The sequence below is a fragment of the Ictidomys tridecemlineatus genome, chromosome 1 (assembly GCF_052094955.1).
Source record: "Ictidomys tridecemlineatus isolate mIctTri1 chromosome 1, mIctTri1.hap1, whole genome shotgun sequence".
Lineage (NCBI taxonomy): Eukaryota > Metazoa > Chordata > Mammalia > Rodentia > Sciuridae > Ictidomys > Ictidomys tridecemlineatus.
This window is the reverse complement of record NC_135477.1, coordinates 62,163,665-62,183,625: the sequence shown is the minus strand read 5'-3', so window position 1 is coordinate 62,183,625 and position 19,961 is coordinate 62,163,665. Positions and strand designations below refer to the sequence as shown.

Genomic DNA, 19,961 nt, shown 5'->3' with positions numbered 1-19,961 from the left:
GCCAGCTGTCATGGTTTGAATGTGAGGTGTGCCCCAAAAGCTGTGTGAGACAATGCAAAAAGACTCATAAGAGAAATGATTGGGTTGTGAGTCTTTACCTAATCAGTGATTTAATCCCCCTGAGAGGGATTAACTGCGTGCTAAGAGAAGTGGTAGGGTGTGGCTGGCAGACATGGGAACTGGTACCTGACTTTAGGTATATATATATATGTTTGTGTATCTGGCAAGTGGAATCTCCCCCTCTCTACTTCCTGATCAACCCTGTTTGCCTCTGCCACATTCTTCTGCCATGATGTTCTGCCTCACCTGGAGCCCAAAGGAATGGAGCCAGCCTTCTAAAGACTAGGACCTCTGAAACTGTGAGCCCTCAAATAAATTTTTCCTCCTTTAAAATTGTTCTAGTCAGATCTTTTAGTCACATCAGTGAAAAAGCTGACTGAAACACCAGTGCAGCCATGGTTCAGTCAGGCACAGGAACTGCTTGTGCTAACAGCAGACTTTGGTGTTTTCCTTGCAACACTAGTTTTGTAGGCAAGGAAACACAAGTGTCATAACATCACAAAAGCTTTCACCAAGATTTTGAACGAAAGCCTAGGAGGCCAGGCAGTAAATAATAGTCAGAGTCCCTGCAAGCTGCCCTACCTACAGGGTGACACATGGAACTGTGAGAGAGAGAAGCCAAAGCTGTAAAAGACCCTAGGAAGTTAGAGATGCCAAGAACATGGACTTCCTGCTAAAAAAAAAGCTGCAGGCAGTAAAGAAAGCCAGTCCAAGAGAACAGACATGTATCTTGCAGCCAGCAAGGCCATAAGGGCGAGGCTGTTCAAGCCCTTGGAGGCCCACTTCCTGCCACAGTGTGCCCAGGATGCCATACATGGACCTTAAAATTTAATGTTTGCCCTGCTGGGTTACTGTCTTGCTTTGGTCTGATCCTTCCTTTCTACTTTCCTTTTCCTCTCTTTTGGAATGGGTGTATTTACCCTGGGCCAATGCATCTTTCAAGTATGTAACTTCTTTTTTATTTGTATAGGGGCTCACAGATAACAATTTCCCTTGAATCTCAGAGGAGACTTAAAATTAGACTTCTTTCTTTTCTTTTTCTTTTTGGTACAAGGAATTGAGACCAAGGGCACTTGTATATTGAGTCATATCTCAAGCCCTTTTTTATATTTTTGAGACAGGGTCTTGCTAAGTTGCTTAAAGCCTTGCTAAACTGCTGAGACTGGCTTTGAACTCAGGATCCTCCTGCTTCAGCCTCCTGAGCCTCTGGGATTACAGATGTGTGCCACTGCACCTGGCTAATAATTTTTATTCTAAATACTAATGTATTAATTTTGGTTTTTGGGGGTTTTTTTAAATGATGAGGCAATAAAGTAAAAAGCATTTGAAAATCATTGGTTGTGGTGATTTTTTAATGTAATGAGTACAACAGACCTTGGCTTATTTAGTACATGTTATTAGCTATTACTGTAGGGCAACTAAGAACTAGTAATTAATTCACTAAAATTCACACAAATTTTAATTAGTGAAACTAACTGAAAGAAAAAGAGACTTACTGCTTTAACTCTGAGCCATCATACTATATACACTGCCTTTAAAATTAAGTGAGGAAATTGGAGATACCTGATGCTATAGTTTGAATGCTAAATATCCTCCAAAGGCCCATGTTTTAAAGGCTTGGTCTCCAGCTTGGTATAGTCAGCAACTGGTAGAACATTCAAGAGGTAGATTCTAGTATATAGGAGGCCCTTAGATAATTGGGGGCATACCTTAAAGGTGATTGTGGGACCCCAATCTCTTTATATACTCTTTTTTTGTTGTTGTTTTTCCCCTTTTGCTTCCTGGGCAGGGGTGAGAAGTTCTGTTCCACCCACAGGCTCTTCCCATAATGTATTGCCTCACCACAACCTAAGGAACAGAGCCAATCAATCATGTACTGATACCTCTAAAACTGTGAGCCATAATAAACCTTTTCTCTTTAAAATCTGATTATCTCAGGTATTTTGTTACAGTAATAGAATATGAATACACCTGATAACATATTAGGTTCTCTAAATGCCTGAATATAGAATATACATATAGAATGGTGACCACATTTTGCAAGTCAAAACCTATAATTTGGTACAATATAAAAAAAAGTATACTTAGGAAAACATAGCACAGAATATTATAAATCAGGTTTGTTCAAAAAATATACAACGTATGGTTGCCCAAATATACACCCACCTATTCTCACCACACAAAGGACTAATATTGCCCCCCAAAAAACCCAATACTCAAAATTTATGACCTAATATCCCAGACAGAATACAATTTCTAATTCAAGGGAATGCATCTCATGCATCCTCAAAATTACAATTCCATACAAATTTAATGATTATTAAGTCTGCTTGTATATTCCAGATTGACAAGTAAATATAAATGTTTGATGGGGGGAAAGGAAATTCTTTGCTTTAAGGCAAGTCTAAACTGCAAACAAATTTACAAGTGAGCATACATATTTATACAGGTAATATCTCATTAGGGCCAACTGCTAGAATGTCTATGGTATGATAGAATCCATTTTATCAGAAACTGAAAGGAAAAGAAAAGAAAATACATTATTGTCTCTCCACAAAAACAGCCCTGAAAAATATTGTGTACTAAGAAAGAAATGTTGTGTATTAAGCAGAACAAGAATGTGGCAACATTATTCAAGCATGATATCTAGATTACTGTATGCAATCTAAATCTCACTGGAACTTAATAATTCAGTATTAATATAACCACGGGATTTTAAAACCTGGAGAAAAATCAGTCATGGTTCATAGTCATACAACTAAATGTTAGAACTAAAATTAGAACACAATCCCAAAGCCTATGCTCCAGTAATATGTCACTTTTCACAAAAAGGAAAGAAAACAAACTTTCACTCCATAGGAATCAAACACATTATCATAGGCTAAACTGTGCTTCACCGAAAGTAATATGCCCAATTGCAACCCCCAGTACCTAAGGCAGTGAACAGTCTTTAATAATGGGGGCTGGGAATGTGGCTCACTGGTAGGCTGCTTGCCTGGCAATGGTGAGGCCCTGGGTTTGATCCCCAATACTGGGAAAGAAAAACAAAGTAATTAAGATTCAATGAGGTTATTAAGGTAATCCCTAAGTTGTTATAATTGTAACAGGAACAGGAGTATAGGACATGAACACACACAGGGAAGACCAGGAAAAGACAGAGAAAACAGCCATCTACAAGACAAAAAGAGAGAGAACCTCAAAAGAAACCACACCCCGATTTGAGACTTCTAGCCTACGAAACAGTAAAATAGTAAATTTCTGCATAACTAATCTGTGTTACTCTTTCTGGCAGCCATAACAAATGAATATACCCACCTATTCCTTTCACTGTTATCTATTAAACTTCTAATATCTTCTTCTGCTAGATGGTCCCTAAACTTAAGAGAACTTTAATAGGGGGAGAAATACTAGAAACATATTTAATATAGGAACAACAGAAGCACTACCAGTGAAAAATTACCATGCACTTATATAAAGCATTCAGTACAAGTGAAAAACAATAGAGCCAAGCAAAAAACAAAACAAACAAACAACAAAAAAAAAACCTTAGACCCTCAGTAACTCAACAAGACCCTGTCTCAAAAAATAAAATAAGGCTGAGGATGTAGCCCAGTGGTAAAGTGATCCTGGGTTCAACTCTCAATACCCTCACCTGCCCTCCCCCACCAAAAAAAAAAAAAAAGAAAGGAAGAAAGCACACATATATGCACTTGGGCTCTCTATTCAAATATATTTACATACCATGGTGAGTTAAAATATAAAGTATTCTGGAATGCACAAGAAGCATTCCACATTGTATTGCACAACTGACAGTTAACTTTCCCCATGAAGAACATGCATCATTTCTGGAGGCAATAATGAAAAAGAAGCCCTCAGTGATTTAAGCAATGCACATTTAATATAAAGAATTACTAAGCAGCAATGAAAGAGCAACCAGAAGATGTAATGAGAATTTTCTAAGATACTCTCTGGCTTAAGAAGGATAAACTTGGAAAGTAGGCCTGTTTCCTAAGCAGAACTCATTTGGTTCCATGCAAACCAAAATGCAAGGAACCCAAAATAGACAAAACAATTTTCAAAAAGAACAAAGTTGAAAGACTCATATTTCTCAATTTCAAAACTTACTCAACAACTACAATAATAGAGTGTGAACAGATATCTAGACCTCATTGCAGAAGGCAAAACTGAAGCTCAATGAATAGTAGAGAAGTCCACTTGGTTAACCCACCCAGAGCTGGCCCACAACTGGATATGCATGAAGCAACCACACAGAGAGTAACCAAGAACACAGGCCCAAAGGAGAGTTTGTCTGCCATATAGGTAGGAAACCTAGAATGCCTGATGTCCATCCCAGGATGGTGGCAGAAGACAAATATGAAGAGGAGATGACTATGAAGGAGTCAAGGCACAAATTCATACACAGAAGCCCTCTGTGCTGGAAGTGCCACAAAGTGATAACCAGGTTGGGCCAGGGCTCTGTGGTGACAGAGGATACATATTTCCAGATATTCAACTGTAGCAAGAAACCCTATACTGCTGACCAATAGAACACAGATAGAATCATCAACAGATATTGCAGCCTCTTTCTCCTGCAATATCTCTCTGATGCCTTCTACTGGGGATATTTAACAATGATCTCACTGTAAAGGAGAAATGCTACAAGGATTAAGTTCATTATCACAGAGGCAGTAATGATGGGTGAATTTGGAACGGAGAGGCAATAAATTGGTAACTGGAAGAGTGGTTTTACAGTGTCCCATCATTTAAAGAATTTTCATGTAAGTCTAACATTATTTGTTATTTTGAGCTGAGTTCTTTTAAAGTAGATGAATTCTTTAAAAAATCATATACAGCACTATAAAAAATACAGACCAACAGCCCTTATGAATGCAAAATATTCAATGAAATACTAGCAAACCAAAACCACTGACATAAAAAAATTACAATTTATTGCTAAAATTAAAAGTTGACAACATGTAAAATTCAATCAACACAAAATGTAGCATTAAAAGAATAAAGGATAAAACTACAAAAGTTCCCAAACTAATGTAAAAAGTTCATTTAAAAAAAAAAAAAAGTTCAGCTAGCTTTTTTGGCAGAAACTGACAAGCTGATCCTAAAATATAAACTGAAATGCAAGAAAACCAGAACACCCAAAACAATTTTCAAAAAGGACAAAGTTGAAAAACTCATATTTTCCAACTTCAAAACTTATTACACAGCTATAATAAGAGTGTAAACAGATATCTAAATTAATGGAACAGAATTGAGAACTTACAAACCAGTCTGTACCAATATCAATTTGCAGCCTCTTGCTTCCAAATTCACCCTTCATTACTGGCAAAATTCCTTTAAGCATTTCTCCTTTACATTTAGTCAACTGATTTTGACAAAGCTACTAAAATAATTCAATGGGGAGAGTACAGCGATTTTAAAAAATAATAATGGATGACTAGATATTCATATGCAAAAGGATGTTGGATGCCTTCTTCCATTCATAAAAAATGGATCCAAAGCCTAATTTTAAGAGTTAAAGCTATAAAGCTCTTAAAAGAAAACAAAAAATATAAATCTGCATGACCTTAGATTAGACAATGGCTTCTTAGATATGATATTAAAGGCATGAGCAACAAAAGGAAAAAAAATAGGTAAACTGGGCTTTACCTATTCAAAAGATTGTTGGCTATGGTGGTGCATGTCTGTAATCCCAGCCTACTCAGGAATCTAAGGCAGGAGGATCACAAGTTCAAGACCAGCCTAGGCAACATAGTGAGACTGAGTCTCAAAAAAGGGTTGGGGCTGGACGATAGAGCACATGCTAAACTGTGCAAGGTCCTGGATTCAATTCCCAATATCACACACACACATATACATGAACACACACACACACACACACACACACAAAAAAAAAAAAAAAATCAAGTTTGTGCTTCAAAGGACACTAGAAAGCAAATGAAAAGACAACCTGCAGAAAGGTATCTTTTCCATACTTTGGAAAAGATATATTAATAGCAAATAAGATGAAAAGATGCTAAACACCATCAGCCATTAAAGAAGTGCAAATCAAAACAAACTACATTAAGATTAACATTTTATAGTAACTAGAATTCCACTCAAGACAAAATAAGAAATGTTGGTGAGGATGTAGAAAAATTAGGACATTCATATAGTGCTGAAGAAATATAAAATAGTCCAGCCACTTCAGGATAAACAGCTTTACCAATTAACCTAATATTTCCATTTCTAAGTATATACCAAAAAGTAGAAATAAGTCTGAAATGCTTGTACATGAATGTTCATAGCACTATTAACAAAAGCCAAAAGGTGCAACAACCCAAACATCCATAACAGGTGAGTGGCTAAGCAAAATATAGTATATATGCATGATGGAATGTTACTCAGCTATAAAAATATATGAAGCACTGATGTATGTCGTAATGTACATAAACCTTAAAAACATTACAGAAAATGAAAGCTAAGGGAAAAAAGACCACATTTTGTCTGACTCCATTTATATGAAATGGCAACAGAGAAGCCCATTAGAAAGCAGATTAATGGTTTAAGGTGCTGGGAGAAAGAATAATGCAGCATCGTGGTTTAATATGTAGAGGGTTTTTTTCTGGATGATGAGAAATGTTTTGGAATTAGATACAGGTGGTGGTCACAGAATATTATGAATGTACTAAAAAAACATTCCTAGTCTTTATGGTTAACCAGATGTTTTCCTTTCCCATTTAGAGATTCACAATGCAGATTAGCATTTTTAAGAAATTCTATAGTAAAAACACTTATGTAAGTTAACATTTCTGACACTATGGAGACTCTCAGTTAAGTGTTTATCATATTGTGGGTCACTACCCAGGTTGAAATCAATTTAGTGACTCAGACCCTTTGAGAAATGAAATAGAATAGAAAATACTACACTGCATCCAATACCGTAAAACATAAGCATTGTTTTTCATGAAGTTTTTGTTTCTATTATACATAGTGAACTAGGACAGGCTGTCAAACATATTTCTTACCGTGAGTCACCACTAAAAAACTCTGAAAAACACTTTTAATGCAACAAACAAATCTTACCTTACTTACCATATTATAAAATTCCAGCTCTCTCGGGCCCCTTGGAGGTGGCTGTAACTGTTTCAAAACTGTGCCATCTGGGTGTTGCAGTATACCTATGGAACAAAAATTAGAAAGTTTTTAGTGTTTTAATTATAGGGTACATTAATTCACAGGATATATTTGTTCCAGAATAGGCAAACCACTGTCATAAGTTTAGCGATTTAATTTTACTTATATTAGAAAATTTAATACTCAACAAACATGTTTTAGTACTTTATATGCAAAGCACTAGAACACAAATTCTAAATCACTTAGTTTTATTGTCTCCAACTGCTACACCCTTACAGTTCCCTCATATTCTAATAAATGTAAGTGTAAATTTTTATGAAAATACCTCCGTAATAGACATTCCATTAAAAACCAGAGACAAGTTAAAAGCAGCAGCACAGATTGATCCTGTTTTTATAAACACAAAATAAAAATGCCAACAGTGGCCACATATGGATTTCCTACTTGGTAATGTTTTAGAAGTCTCTCCTCTATTTTAAGAAAGCAACTTAAGAAATTTTTCTGACTCTAATGAACTGTTCACAGCTGTATAGATAGTACAAGGATATGTAGCCACTGGGAAAAGTGAGGGCTGAGAGCAGGCACCAAGTCTTGTATAGGAAGGGGCACCTTTTTATAATCAGTTCATTCAAAGTGAGGAGTCTTTAACTCAACAAAAGCAGAGTTTCAGCTTAAGAAATACAGCAATCAATTCTGTTTAAGACCTACTATAGATTAGAAGGAAGGTAAATATTAATCCATTTGGATAAGATGAGTTTGTAAGCAGTTAAAAAGATCTGGGGACTTTAAGAGTACTAAAATATAACTAAAAATTATGAAAAAGGAATTCCATTCCTCAAAGTAAGGACTTAGAACAAGTAAATCCTTTGCTCCTCTGGTTATGACATTTTCTGTGGGACTAATGAAGAGTGTTATATACATAAAAAGTCTTGATGAAAAGATTTCCAATTGTGAACCTCTTAGAAACAGAAGATGGAACTGTGCTTACCAAGGGCTGGGAGAAAAGGGAACAGGGGAATTATTCAATGGTTATAAAGTTTTTCTCGCCTAAAAGTAGTAGGTTAGGAGTTGCCACTGAGAAATCTGACCTCTATATAGTGTCCCCAAGGCTCCTACAGCCTTGAATGGCCCTTTCCCACCTGGCTTCCTCCGCTGATTGATTTTCTAGTGGGTTTTCTCCTGTCCTTGGCATCTTACGGCAAGAAACAAGGGCCTCAAGCCCCTATCCCCTATCTAATTTGGCAGTAGAGTTAGATGTTGTACTGTGTTTTTTGTTGTTGTTTTATTTTCCTCCAAAATTAAAGAATGCAAATTTTTTTTAAACAAAGCAGTTTAATACCAAAAAAAAAAAAAAAAATCAAGAAGTTCCAGAGATGTGTTGCACAATAATGTGAACTCTGTTAACACTTAGTTCATACTTATAAATAGTTAAGATGGTCAATTTTACATTGGGGTCTTTTACCACCACCACCACAACAAAAGTTGTGTATTCAGGAGGATTATAATTATGTAAAGATAAACACAAGTTAAAATTTCCATCTGCACCAGGTGCAATGGCAAACACCAGAGGCTCAGGAGGCTGAAAGCATTAGGATTGAGAGATCAGAGCCAGCCTAAGCAACTTAAGGAAGACCTAAGCAACTCAGCAAAACATTGTCTCTAAATAAAATATAAAAAGGGATGAGGATGTGGCTCAGTGGTTAAGCACCCCTGAGTTCAATCCCCAGTTTAAGGGAAAAAAAAATTATCCATGAAAGGAACATTCTAGGTAAGTTTTCTTTCTTTTCTTTTCTTTTTTAAAAATATTTCTTCCAGAAACATGTCTTGCTGCTGAGAGCCATTAGCCAAGTAGGTATGACAATTTCCTTGTCATCGTACCCCATGTTGCTTAAAGGAAGGACTCGTGGAAATGGACTTGCCTTGGACATCTGCAGTGACATTGCATGTATGTTTGAGAAAGGTGACCCTGCTCAAGGACCAGGGTGGATCCGGGTTTAGGGAGGATCCTACTGGATTAGGGCGGATCCAGGTTTAGGGTGTATCCTGCCCAGCCAGACTTCGGCATTTTGCTTTTATTATTAGAAGTAAAACTATGACATGATAAATAAGCATATGCTAACTGTGTCTTCTGTTTAAACTCAATTATATAAATAAAGTATAAAAAAATACTTAAGGGAAATTTTTTTAAATGAGAGAAAGGGACTGAAAAAATATTTGACAAGACAAAGGCTGAAATATTCTAAAAACAAATGAAAAACAAAAACATGGAGCTAAGACAATCAGAATATTAAATAGATGGAAAAAACAAAATCCTAAACAGTTTAAATATAAAGACATGTGGGTTATAAGTAAAAATGAAGGAAAAGGGTAATATGCAAGTACAGGTCATAAGAAAGATGATATATCGATATTATTATACATCAAACTACACAATATCAGACACTATAAGCTTCAAGAAAAGGATTCTTATATATAGGAAAACATTCTATAATAATAAGGTCAGCTCATTAAGAAGACACAAATATATACATACCTAATAACAGTTTCAAAAGACATGTAGCAAAATCTGACAGAAGTGAAAGGATTAACAAAACCATAAATAAAACCCCAATGACTTTCTTAGTAATCAATAAAACATTAGTACATGATATATAAAACTTCAACACTATCAAACAACTTGACCAATTTGACACATAGAATGTTATATCCTGTGGGGCTTAGTGGCATGCACCCCAGAGTCCCAGCTACTCAAAAGACTGAGGAAGCAGGATCACTTGAGGCTAGGATTTGAGGCCAGCCTGACCAACTGTTTCAGTGTTTAGTGACCAACTTGTTCACTGTTGCAACCAAAAGACCTGATAAGAACAACATTAGGGGAGGAAAAGTTTATCTGGCACTGAGGGTTTCAGAGGTCTCAGTCCACAGACAGTCAGCTCCACTGCTCTGGGCCCAGAGATTGGCAGAATGTCATACCAGAAGAGTGTGGAGGAAAGCAGCTCAGGGCATGGCACCAGGAGGCAGAGAGGAGGGAGAGAAAGAGGGAGAGAGAGTATGCCCCTGCCTACACCCCACAGTCTCCAAGGACAAAATATATAATCCAAAAACCCACCTCTTCCAGCCACACTATACCTGCCTACAGATAGTTACCACCCAGTTAATCTCTATCAGGGGATTAATGCACTAATTAGATTAAGACTCATAACCCAATCATTTCACTTCTGAACTTGCTTACATTGTCTCACTCATGAGCTTTTGGGTTCATATCTAAACCACAACACCAACATGGCCAAATTCCATTTCAAAAATGCACTACATCCAACAGAATACACATTCTCAAGCACAAATGGAGCATTTACTAACTCAAGCTAGGCCATAAAAAAAAGTCTTAAAATCTAAAAGTTAGACTCATACAGAGAATATTCTCTAACCACAATGGACATAACAATACAATGTTTGGGGAAATACCAAATAATTGGAAAGTAAACAACATATGTCTATCTATGAATCAAAAAACAAATAGGAAATTAGAAAGTATTTTAAATTAAATAATGAAAACTCAACATATCAAAATTTTTGGAATCCAAATTCTTAAAAGAGAAATGTGTAGTTCTAAGTGCTTATATAAGAAAAAAAGTTCCAATTTAAGATGCCAGCAAAAGAATAATATATTAATTCCAAATACATACAAAGATGTGAGCAAAAAAGTCATTGAAATAAGAAATGGACAATGGAGGGGGAAAAAGTGAAATCAAAAGGTGATTCTTTGAGATCAATAACATGAAAATATATATTCTCTTGGGGAATAAGTGAAAAAACACAATATCACTACAAATCCTACAAACATTAAAAGGACAGTAAGAGAATCAGAATTTTCATACTAGTAAAACCAACAATTCAGATAAAATGAACAAATTCCTTTAGACATAAATTATTGAAACTGACACAATAAGAAATCTGAATTGTCACATCTACTAAAAATACTGAATTCATAATTTAAAACCTAAGACAACTTGCAGGGACCAATGGCTTTATGAGTAAATTTTATCAAACAACAATATCAATTAAAAAATTACCAAATTCATCAGAAAACAGAAAAAATATCAATTAGTTCCCAATTTTACAAAGCCAATATATATCATGATTTTTAAAAACCACAACAGATTTAATAAAATATATAGAACATGATCTCAAGTGAACATAGCCAAAAAAAATTTAGCAAAACACAAGCAAATTAAACCCACCAATATATACAGGATAATTTATCATGGACATGTGAACTCTGTTCCAGGAATGCAAGTTGGTTTAAATATTTCAAAAATTAAATATACAAATGTTTTGAGCAAAGTTCTCAATGAAGAAAGGAGATATAAACAGAAAATGGGAGAAAACAAAAACCCTGTAGTATTGAATTTTAGTGTGTGTGGGGGGGGTGGGGGGGCTAGGCAGATAGGTCAGTGGTAAAGCACATGGGTGAGGGCCCAGGTTGGTTCACCAGCACCACAAAAACATAAACAAATAAATACATTATAGGTATGAGGCTATACTTAATAGAATTTGCAAGGACCTGGATTCAATCTCTAGCACAAAAACACCAAAAACAAAAAACTCTGCTAAATTATAAGAATGAACTCAAAATTTCAACAATATGAAATTAAATATTTCTTATCCAATCTGGTGAAAGAATAAACAGAACTACATGCAAGGAGCAATGACCACACCTGGAATCCAGATCTTGATTTCTAAACACCATTCATCCCCATAGGAGCCAGTTTCCTTGAAGAAAAATGGCTCATTTCAGGGTGTGAACATGAAAAGCACAAAATGAACATAGAAAACCTTTATGCCAGAAAGTGAAAATACAAGAAAAAAAGCAATATTAACATACAGTAGCAAGCCTAAAGAAGCTACCAGTGCCCAAATCTGGGAGAACATCAGCATTAAAATCAACAGTAACAATAATAGATAGTATCTATTCATTTAAATTTGAAATGAATATTCCATCCTAATAGATAATGAAGAAAGCTGGACATGGTGGCACACATCTATGATCCCAACTGTTCAGGAGTCTGAGGCAGGAAGATGAAAAATTATGCCAGCTTGGGCAACACAAAATGACCCTGCTCAAAATAAAATTAAAAAGGTTAGGGGATAGGTCTGGGTAGAGTGCTAGCCTAGTACACATAAGACCCTGGGTTTGATGACCAAAATCATTTAAAATAAATAAATAAATAAATAAATAAATAAGGAGGGGAATGCTGATTAACCAAAGTAACAGAAAAGGTTTGACTATTTGTTTTGCAACCATCATATTAATAAGTGAGTGTGTCAAATATCATCAATGGATGTTTAATCACTGGATATAAAGTTTGATGAGGAACAGGGTATACAACTATCTCAAAATGTTCCTCTCAAATTACTTAATTACTATAGTAAAAATGATAATTTTACATTGGAAAAAATTAGGCAGACATCACTTAATCATATGATCAAAGTTACATCAACACTATCATTAACATCTTGTGCCTCTTATCATGATTTTTTAGAGCACAACATAACAATGTTTTCACCAAAAATGCATAACCTGAATCTAATCACACCTGAAAAAAATCAGTCAAACATAATTTAAGGATATTATAAAACGCCATATGCCTATAACTCTTGAAAATTTTCATGGTTAAAAAAGATTAATAAAAATAAAGACCTGATCTAAATGCCAGGCAACTAAAAAAGTTATGACAACTAAATGCAATGTCTGATGCTGTACAGTCAAAAACACTGCTATAAAGGATATTAGTATATCGCTTTTCAGCCTTTAACTAAGGTCAAGTATAAGAAATATTATGTAAATAATGGCAAAAGCCAAATGTTATATTCTGAAATTGATCATTTGGTCAAGATTAGGTAAGAAATAGTCATTTTTAGTTATACAATTATTTAGAGGAAAGAGGTCATGATGTCTATAATTTGTTATTATATAGTTTTACAAAATCATCATCTACAAAGAGTAATAAGGCAAATGTAGTAAAATATTGGTAGCTGGTAAATCTAGATGAGCTGTATAGTTCATCACACTATTCTGGAAACATTTTTCTAAGTTCGGAATTTTTTCAAAATAAAAGTTATTTTAAAAGGCAATACAATTCATAGTAGTATTAAATACTTATGGAAAATCTACCGAACTCTACTCTGAAAACTTATAGAGGAAATTATAGAAGAACTGAATAAATGGAGAAATATAACAAGTTCACAATATTTCAAGATTGTGAAGAAATTAATTCTCACCAAAACAATCTATAGATTTAAAGCAAACTCAAACAAAATCTCATCAGGTTTCTTGGAGAAAGTGACAAGGTGATCTGACTCTATATGGAAATGTAAAGGGCCAGAAAAAGTCAAAACAACCTTGAAATGGAAAATAAGATGCTTAAGCTACTATTTATCACTACTTAACTATATAGTACTTGAATCAAGACAGTGAGGTATTATTAGGATAAATAAATAAAGCAATGAAAACAAATAAAAGACCAAAGCAAATTCAGGAAACCAAATGAATAAACTGTGGTACAGATGCACAGTGGCACACAACTGAGCAATGAAAAATGAATGAGGAAAAGCTCTATGCTGATTGGTAGGATAAATTATCTGTTAAAAGCAAAGTGCAAAACAGTATATACAGCATAGTATGCCTGCTGCCTCAGAAAGAAGGGGAAATAAAGTTCTCATAAATGGGCTTATTTATATAAGAAATTCAGTAAAATCGAATCAAAAAACAATAAAACTGGCTATCTACAAGGCATTCTGAACAAAGGGGAGGAGTTTCAACTTTCAAAAGCATGTTAGTTTATAAGCATTCCTGTATATAATTGAATGGAAATGAATTTAAACAGAAACACATGAAATCAAATATTTCAAATAAATGCTATTACTGTAAAGAGGGGAGAAATAACAACAAAAATCTAACCTAAAAAAATTTTCAACAGTTGCCAACCACATACCCTTAGTATAAGAAAATCTCATGCTGAATTCTTCATTTTATGATTTTTTCTACAGAAGTATGGGAGTAGAAATTCTGAAAATTATAGGACTGAGCAAAAATCATAAACCTATGATAACACCAGGAGTCAGGGTTCTCAATGTGGAAGAAGAGAAATATAAATTCAGAAACAAAAAAGAAAAGAAAGCACTCAGATTGGAATGAAATTAGAAGTACAAAATTATGATTTCTGGAATATTTATACATTCATTTAAATTACATCCACTGAAAAGACCTGGAAGCAAAGGTACTCAGTAGTTACATCACATATAGCACCAAAATCAGAGTTTCTAAATATTATTCCAATTAACCAGGGCTCCTTGGACAAATGGCTGATTCTAGGGTGAGGAAGGAAGGTAAATCTCTAAAGTAATTTGGTGACAGAAAGTCAATCTCAATGGCGAGATTCAGTACAATTTGAGAGGCAAGAAAAGTTCTTAAACATTATAAAAACAGAAATCCATGACTCCAAACCAATCATAAATGTAGACATGCATGGACAGAAGTAAAAGGAGGGCTCTTTCTCATAATGAAAAATTTTACAGGGAATATTAGAATTGGAAAACTCATGATTTTGTAACCATCAAAGACTTATGCAAGAATAATCAATGGATGCCAAATCTAGGAGCACAGTTTAATGAGGCTTCCAGATATCTGCATGACCTTCTAGTGTCTCCCCATAGATAGCTTGTTAATTGCAAGAGGAAAAATAACAATTATATACTGAAGAAGCCAGATGACACTTGGACCAGTTGACCAAAATTAACCACTAATAAAGGTCAGACAGATACAGGTCTCTAGACATACTATCTTATAAAGGGTACACATATATAATATTCTAGCCAGAAATGCATCACTTGAATCAGAAACTCAAATTGAAGAATATTTCATAAACAACTAGCCTATTTTTCAAAATGACAATATTATGAAAGAGAAAAGCTGAGGTTATGCTACAAATTAAAGGAGACTAAAAGAGACATAACTAAATGCAATTTGATATCCTTAAGCAGCTCTTCCCCTGAGAAAAACAAATGGGATAAAACACATTGGTGTTACTGGAACAGTTGACAAAATTAGAAAAGGGGCTATAAAATATAATCACTATTAAATTTCCCACATTTAATAAATATACTGTGGCTACAGAAGAGAATATCTTTGTTCTTAAAACAGAAAAGGATTTTATGCTAACTCTAGAGAGCTTTGGGAAATTAAATTGATAGAACCTTAATAGAAAAAAATTTATTTCAAATGGAATGCAATAATATACAATATTAAGGAAAAACATCCTCCAAAATCTAAACTACTACTTTAATTAGGCTTGGATGACAAATTAACTCTCTCTGGGTCACTGTTTTTAATGTAATTTTACACTTTTGTGAAACTTTCTTATAGAAATAGTAAAGTTATACAAGGTATGCTATAATGTAAAAGAATGTTTAGTTCATTATTTATAACAAATAATAGCAAAACTCTAAAATATATTTTTATAAGAATATATTGTTAAGCAAATTTTGATATATCTACTCTGCAGAATATAACACAGGAAGAATAAAGTACAGACAGTCCCCAACTTACAATGGTTCAATTTAACAATCATTCAACTTTGGTGCCAAAAAAATAGGTCTTCAGGAGAAATCATCCTTCAGATTTTAATCTTTTCCAGGTCTAAGATTATGTTGCATATTGTTTTACGCTGTTAGACAGTGGCATAAAGCTACAGCTTCCAAAGCTACAGGCACACAATCACAAGGGTAAAAGTATATTATGATGCCAAGCTATGACATTTGGCAGATAGTAGTATTAAATGCATTTTCAATTTTCTTCTATTTATAATAGGTGTATCAAGATGTAACCCCATTGTAAATCAAGGAGTACAAAAATATGTTTATACTATACGACATAATTAGGATTAAAAAAAAGCTGGGACTGGGGGTGTGGCTCAGTGGTAAAGCCCTTGCTATATTCCACAATATTTATTAGGTTGCCTGGGTTCAACCCCAGCACTATAAAAGAAAAAAAAAATGCTGATATATCTATCTGTGTGAAAAATTAGAATTGTGTTAATGTGTTTATGTATGTGCCCAGAAACAAAGGCTTAAGGATGCATGGAAAATTGTTACCAGTGATTGTCCCTGGGAGAATAAGAATGTGGGGAAGGGCATTACTTAAAAAAATTTTTTTCCCTAAAAGATTATGAACCATTTTTACAATTAAAAAAAAAAAAAAAGTTTTACTCCTGGAACTCAAAATTAAAGTGTATTTGATGAAACAGATTTGAGTGGAGAATGTAAACTATAACTCTGATAATCAGAAATATGAATATAGTCTTGATACTTAGCTACAACAACATATAATTTTCTGTTTAAGCACATTTGTTCTATCAAGTTCCACATTTTTTATTTTTAAACTACCAAAAATAACAACTCCTTTTTGGAGATAGTTAAGATATCAAACCTAAAATGGAAAAATCTGGCCACGTAATGATAGGAACAAAAATTTAAAAACAATACAAAAACAAATATTCACACAATATCCTTAACAAAGTTTACAGAGAATTACTTCAGTTGACCAAAGTCCGATTAACAATGTACTTTAAACTGTGATTCATGATAGTGCAGAGACATAATGAACTTTGAATTACTAACCATCCTGTTATTCATTTTATGAACAGGGAAGATTATCATCATATAGGTGTCCTTTCAAAATACTAACAATAGATGCATGACTCTGTAAGTACCTGAGAATTAAATTCCACAATATTTATTAGGTTGCCAGCACCTGTATCTTTGAAGAACTGTATTATGGGGATACAAAGACAGTTCCTTGTCAAAAAAAAACCTTAATAGAAAAAAGGTTTATTTTAAATTGAATACAATAATAAACAATATTGAGGAAAAACATCCTCCAAAATGTAAACTACTACTTTAATTAGGAAATTTGAGTGACAAATCAACTCTTTCAGTCACTGTTTATAATGTAATTTCAAGTCACCATAATTAATTTTTTACTAATCTCAGGTAACTCTAATAAGAACACTATTACATACTTTGATAAGCAGTGATTATGTTCTTAAGTAACAATCTTCATAGAGATCGTTTTTATTTATGTTGGGATTTTGACTTTTTCCCCCTTTGCATATAAGTTGGGCTATAGGACCCTTAGGTAAACAATCTTTTAGCCCTCTATCTAAAATATTATTAGGAATAGTATCATCACAATTTATTAATATAAATGAGTAAGTAAGTCTCTATTAACAGAGACTCCATGGGTACACTCAAACTCTCATACACAGATACGACCCATAGGAGGAAATGTCTACGCTAAGCACCTTAAGTACTGTTTCCTAACTTGATGTACTAACAGAGCAGTCAATTGTCATTCTTTCAACATTTCATGAGTGTAATTGAGTCCCAGTCTGTGTACTTTCTGCAAGTACAGAACAATGAAAAAAACAATACTCCAAGGAAAATCCCTGGGTATCACATGGTAACACATAGTAGCTGTATGACTTTAGGTTTACCACTTAACCAGGCTTAACCTTAGTCATGTGGTCTAAAAATGTCCTTATTACTTACCAACCTAAACCTGAATCATTATACCAGCAAAAAACAAATAGTCTCTAGTGGTTGTTCCGGATCAAAGATCTGCAATACTCACGTACTCATCTATCAGATTCTTCAAGTAATCATGGCTCTAGGAACCACTGTGAATAAACTAGGTGAATTACAGTTCCTAACTTGAGATAAGCTTCATATTATCCCTTAAAAGTTGTGAACTTACAAAATGTATTACAGAGGCCATGCTAGTTTTATGAATGTTTTATCTGTGTATCATTCTAGCAGGGTGTATTTCCTACCCTGAATCCGAGTTTCTGCACTACTGGAACCACGCCTCCCAGAGAAATCCAGGAGACAGACAGACACGTACACACACACACACACACACACACACACACACACACACACCATCAAGGGACAAGGAGGCAGAGATCCTGATTAAGCCAAGCAAGCTTCCCCCGGGGTATGAGGGGAAGCCCAGTTTTTTGGTTTTTTCCCCCTCCAGCTATGCAGCTGCACCCAACTGAGAAGCACTAGATTAGCATCATCTGCATTTCATTCCTTTTCTTTTGCAATAGCTACTCGCCTATAATAAACAGATCTTGCGCTCGAGGGAGAATTCACTTCCCCGTCCAGTAAAAATGAAGTTCCTTATTTTTACTAACAACACCGTCTCCAACGAACACCCACCCTTCCCTGGGGAGACCAGACACGCCTTTCCCCGTCGCCCCTCCAGTAAGCTTGAGCCTCACACCCTAGAAATAGCCCCACTTTCCGAGCCCCTTTCTGCACCGGTAGCGAGGCTCCCGGGGAGGGCGGAAGAGGCCAGGGGTGCGGCGTGCAGCCCTGGGTGCGGAGTGGGAGGTTGTCCCAGCACCGTGGTGAGCGCCAGGCTGCCTCGGTTGGCCAGGGAGCTCGTGGAGGTAGAAGGGTAGCTGGAAGCCCCGCGCCACCCTGACTTACCCACTTTGTCCTTTCCGTACATGTGCCCAGCCACCTGATGCGACAGGGGCACGCAGCCGTTGAGGAAACGCAGCCTGCCGCCCGCTGGTTGCGGGGCGCCTTCGGGGGCGGCATCGCTCACCGGTGGGGTCCGCATCTCTGGGGCGCCGGGCGCCTCGAGCCGGAGGGGGGATGGCGGCTCTGTTGCCATAACCGAGTGCACAAGCGGTAACGGTGGCGAAAGGAGGAAAAAATAGGGAGTAGGGAGCGAGTGCCTGAGAACCCGGGGGTCGCTCAGGCTCGGCCGCGAGGAGGCCTGGGGGTTCCCGCGGCTGGTGCCCGCTGAGGCCCGGGAAGGGGGCCCATGACGCCGCGGAGGCGCGGGTGCTCCCCTGCCCAACTCTGCGGACCGCGGCTCCCAGCTCCTGTCCCTCCGCCGCCGCGGTCGCCGGTCCCGCCGCTGCCCAGGAGACGGAACCGAGCGGAGCAGCGGCGGCAGCGGCGCCCCGCGCTCCCTGGGGCCCTGACGGCGACGGCGGCCCCACCTCCCGCGCCCCGCCCCCTCCCGCCGTCCTCCAGTCCCCTCCGCAGCCGCGCGCGCGTCAGCGCCGCCCGCACTGCTGCGGCCGCTGCGAGCTTCCGACTGCGCGACCCGCGGCAGGCGCCGCACTGAGCATGCCCAGAGGCTGCCCGACCAGACCCCAGCTGCGGGGCTGACGCTCGGCGCCGGTGGGCATGACTGCGATCTGGAGGACTTCAGGGGTCCTTCTCGTCTCTACCCCAGGATTGGCGTTACGACACCACAGAAGGAGTTTTGCCTTTGTTCATTTAACGCGCGCCCCAGAGCTTCCCGGGGGCGGGCCTATAGACCCCTGGGGCTTCCAGGTGAGAGGAGCTGTCAGGTGCTGGGAGAGTTCGGAAGCAGAAATGGGAGGCCACCCATTCTGTGCAAATCAACTCCCTGCAACCCCTACCCTCCGTAAGAACAAGTGAAAGCAGGTAGCTCGATAGAAGACGCATCTTCAAAGTACTCTTTCAAGTTTAGCCCCAATCCCCAGTTGCTGCCTCTAACCTGCTCTTTCAAAAGAATTTTGGAACAAATTTCAGGCTGTTGGGAAAGAATAATAATTTTTTTTAAGTGAACACTTTTTTTGTAGAAATAAGCAAGTATATCTCTCCCCTTTCCCTCCTTCCTTCATACTTGACCTCTAGGTAGCTCCCGCCCCAAGGTCCTGAGT

General features: G+C 36.8%; 1 protein-coding gene across 3 annotated transcripts in view; it reads right to left on the bottom strand.

The window, feature by feature from the left end:
* Nucleotides 1-19,086, bottom strand: part of Ipmk (inositol polyphosphate multikinase) — a 51,639-nt gene extending 32,553 nt beyond the window's left edge. For 2 of the 3 annotated variants that reach the window (XM_078041907.1, XM_078041918.1), the window contains exons 1-2: nucleotides 18,745-19,086; nucleotides 7,141-7,235 (exon numbers count right to left, since the gene is read on the bottom strand). In XM_078041907.1, coding sequence (XP_077898033.1) covers nucleotides 7,141-7,235; nucleotides 18,745-18,934 — 285 coding nt within the window. In that variant the 5' untranslated portion in view covers nucleotides 18,935-19,086. The remainder of the gene's footprint in view (nucleotides 1-7,140; nucleotides 7,236-18,744) is intronic. The other variant, XM_005334332.4, reaches the window with a different exon arrangement.
* Between the last annotated feature and the right edge of the window lie 875 nt (nucleotides 19,087-19,961).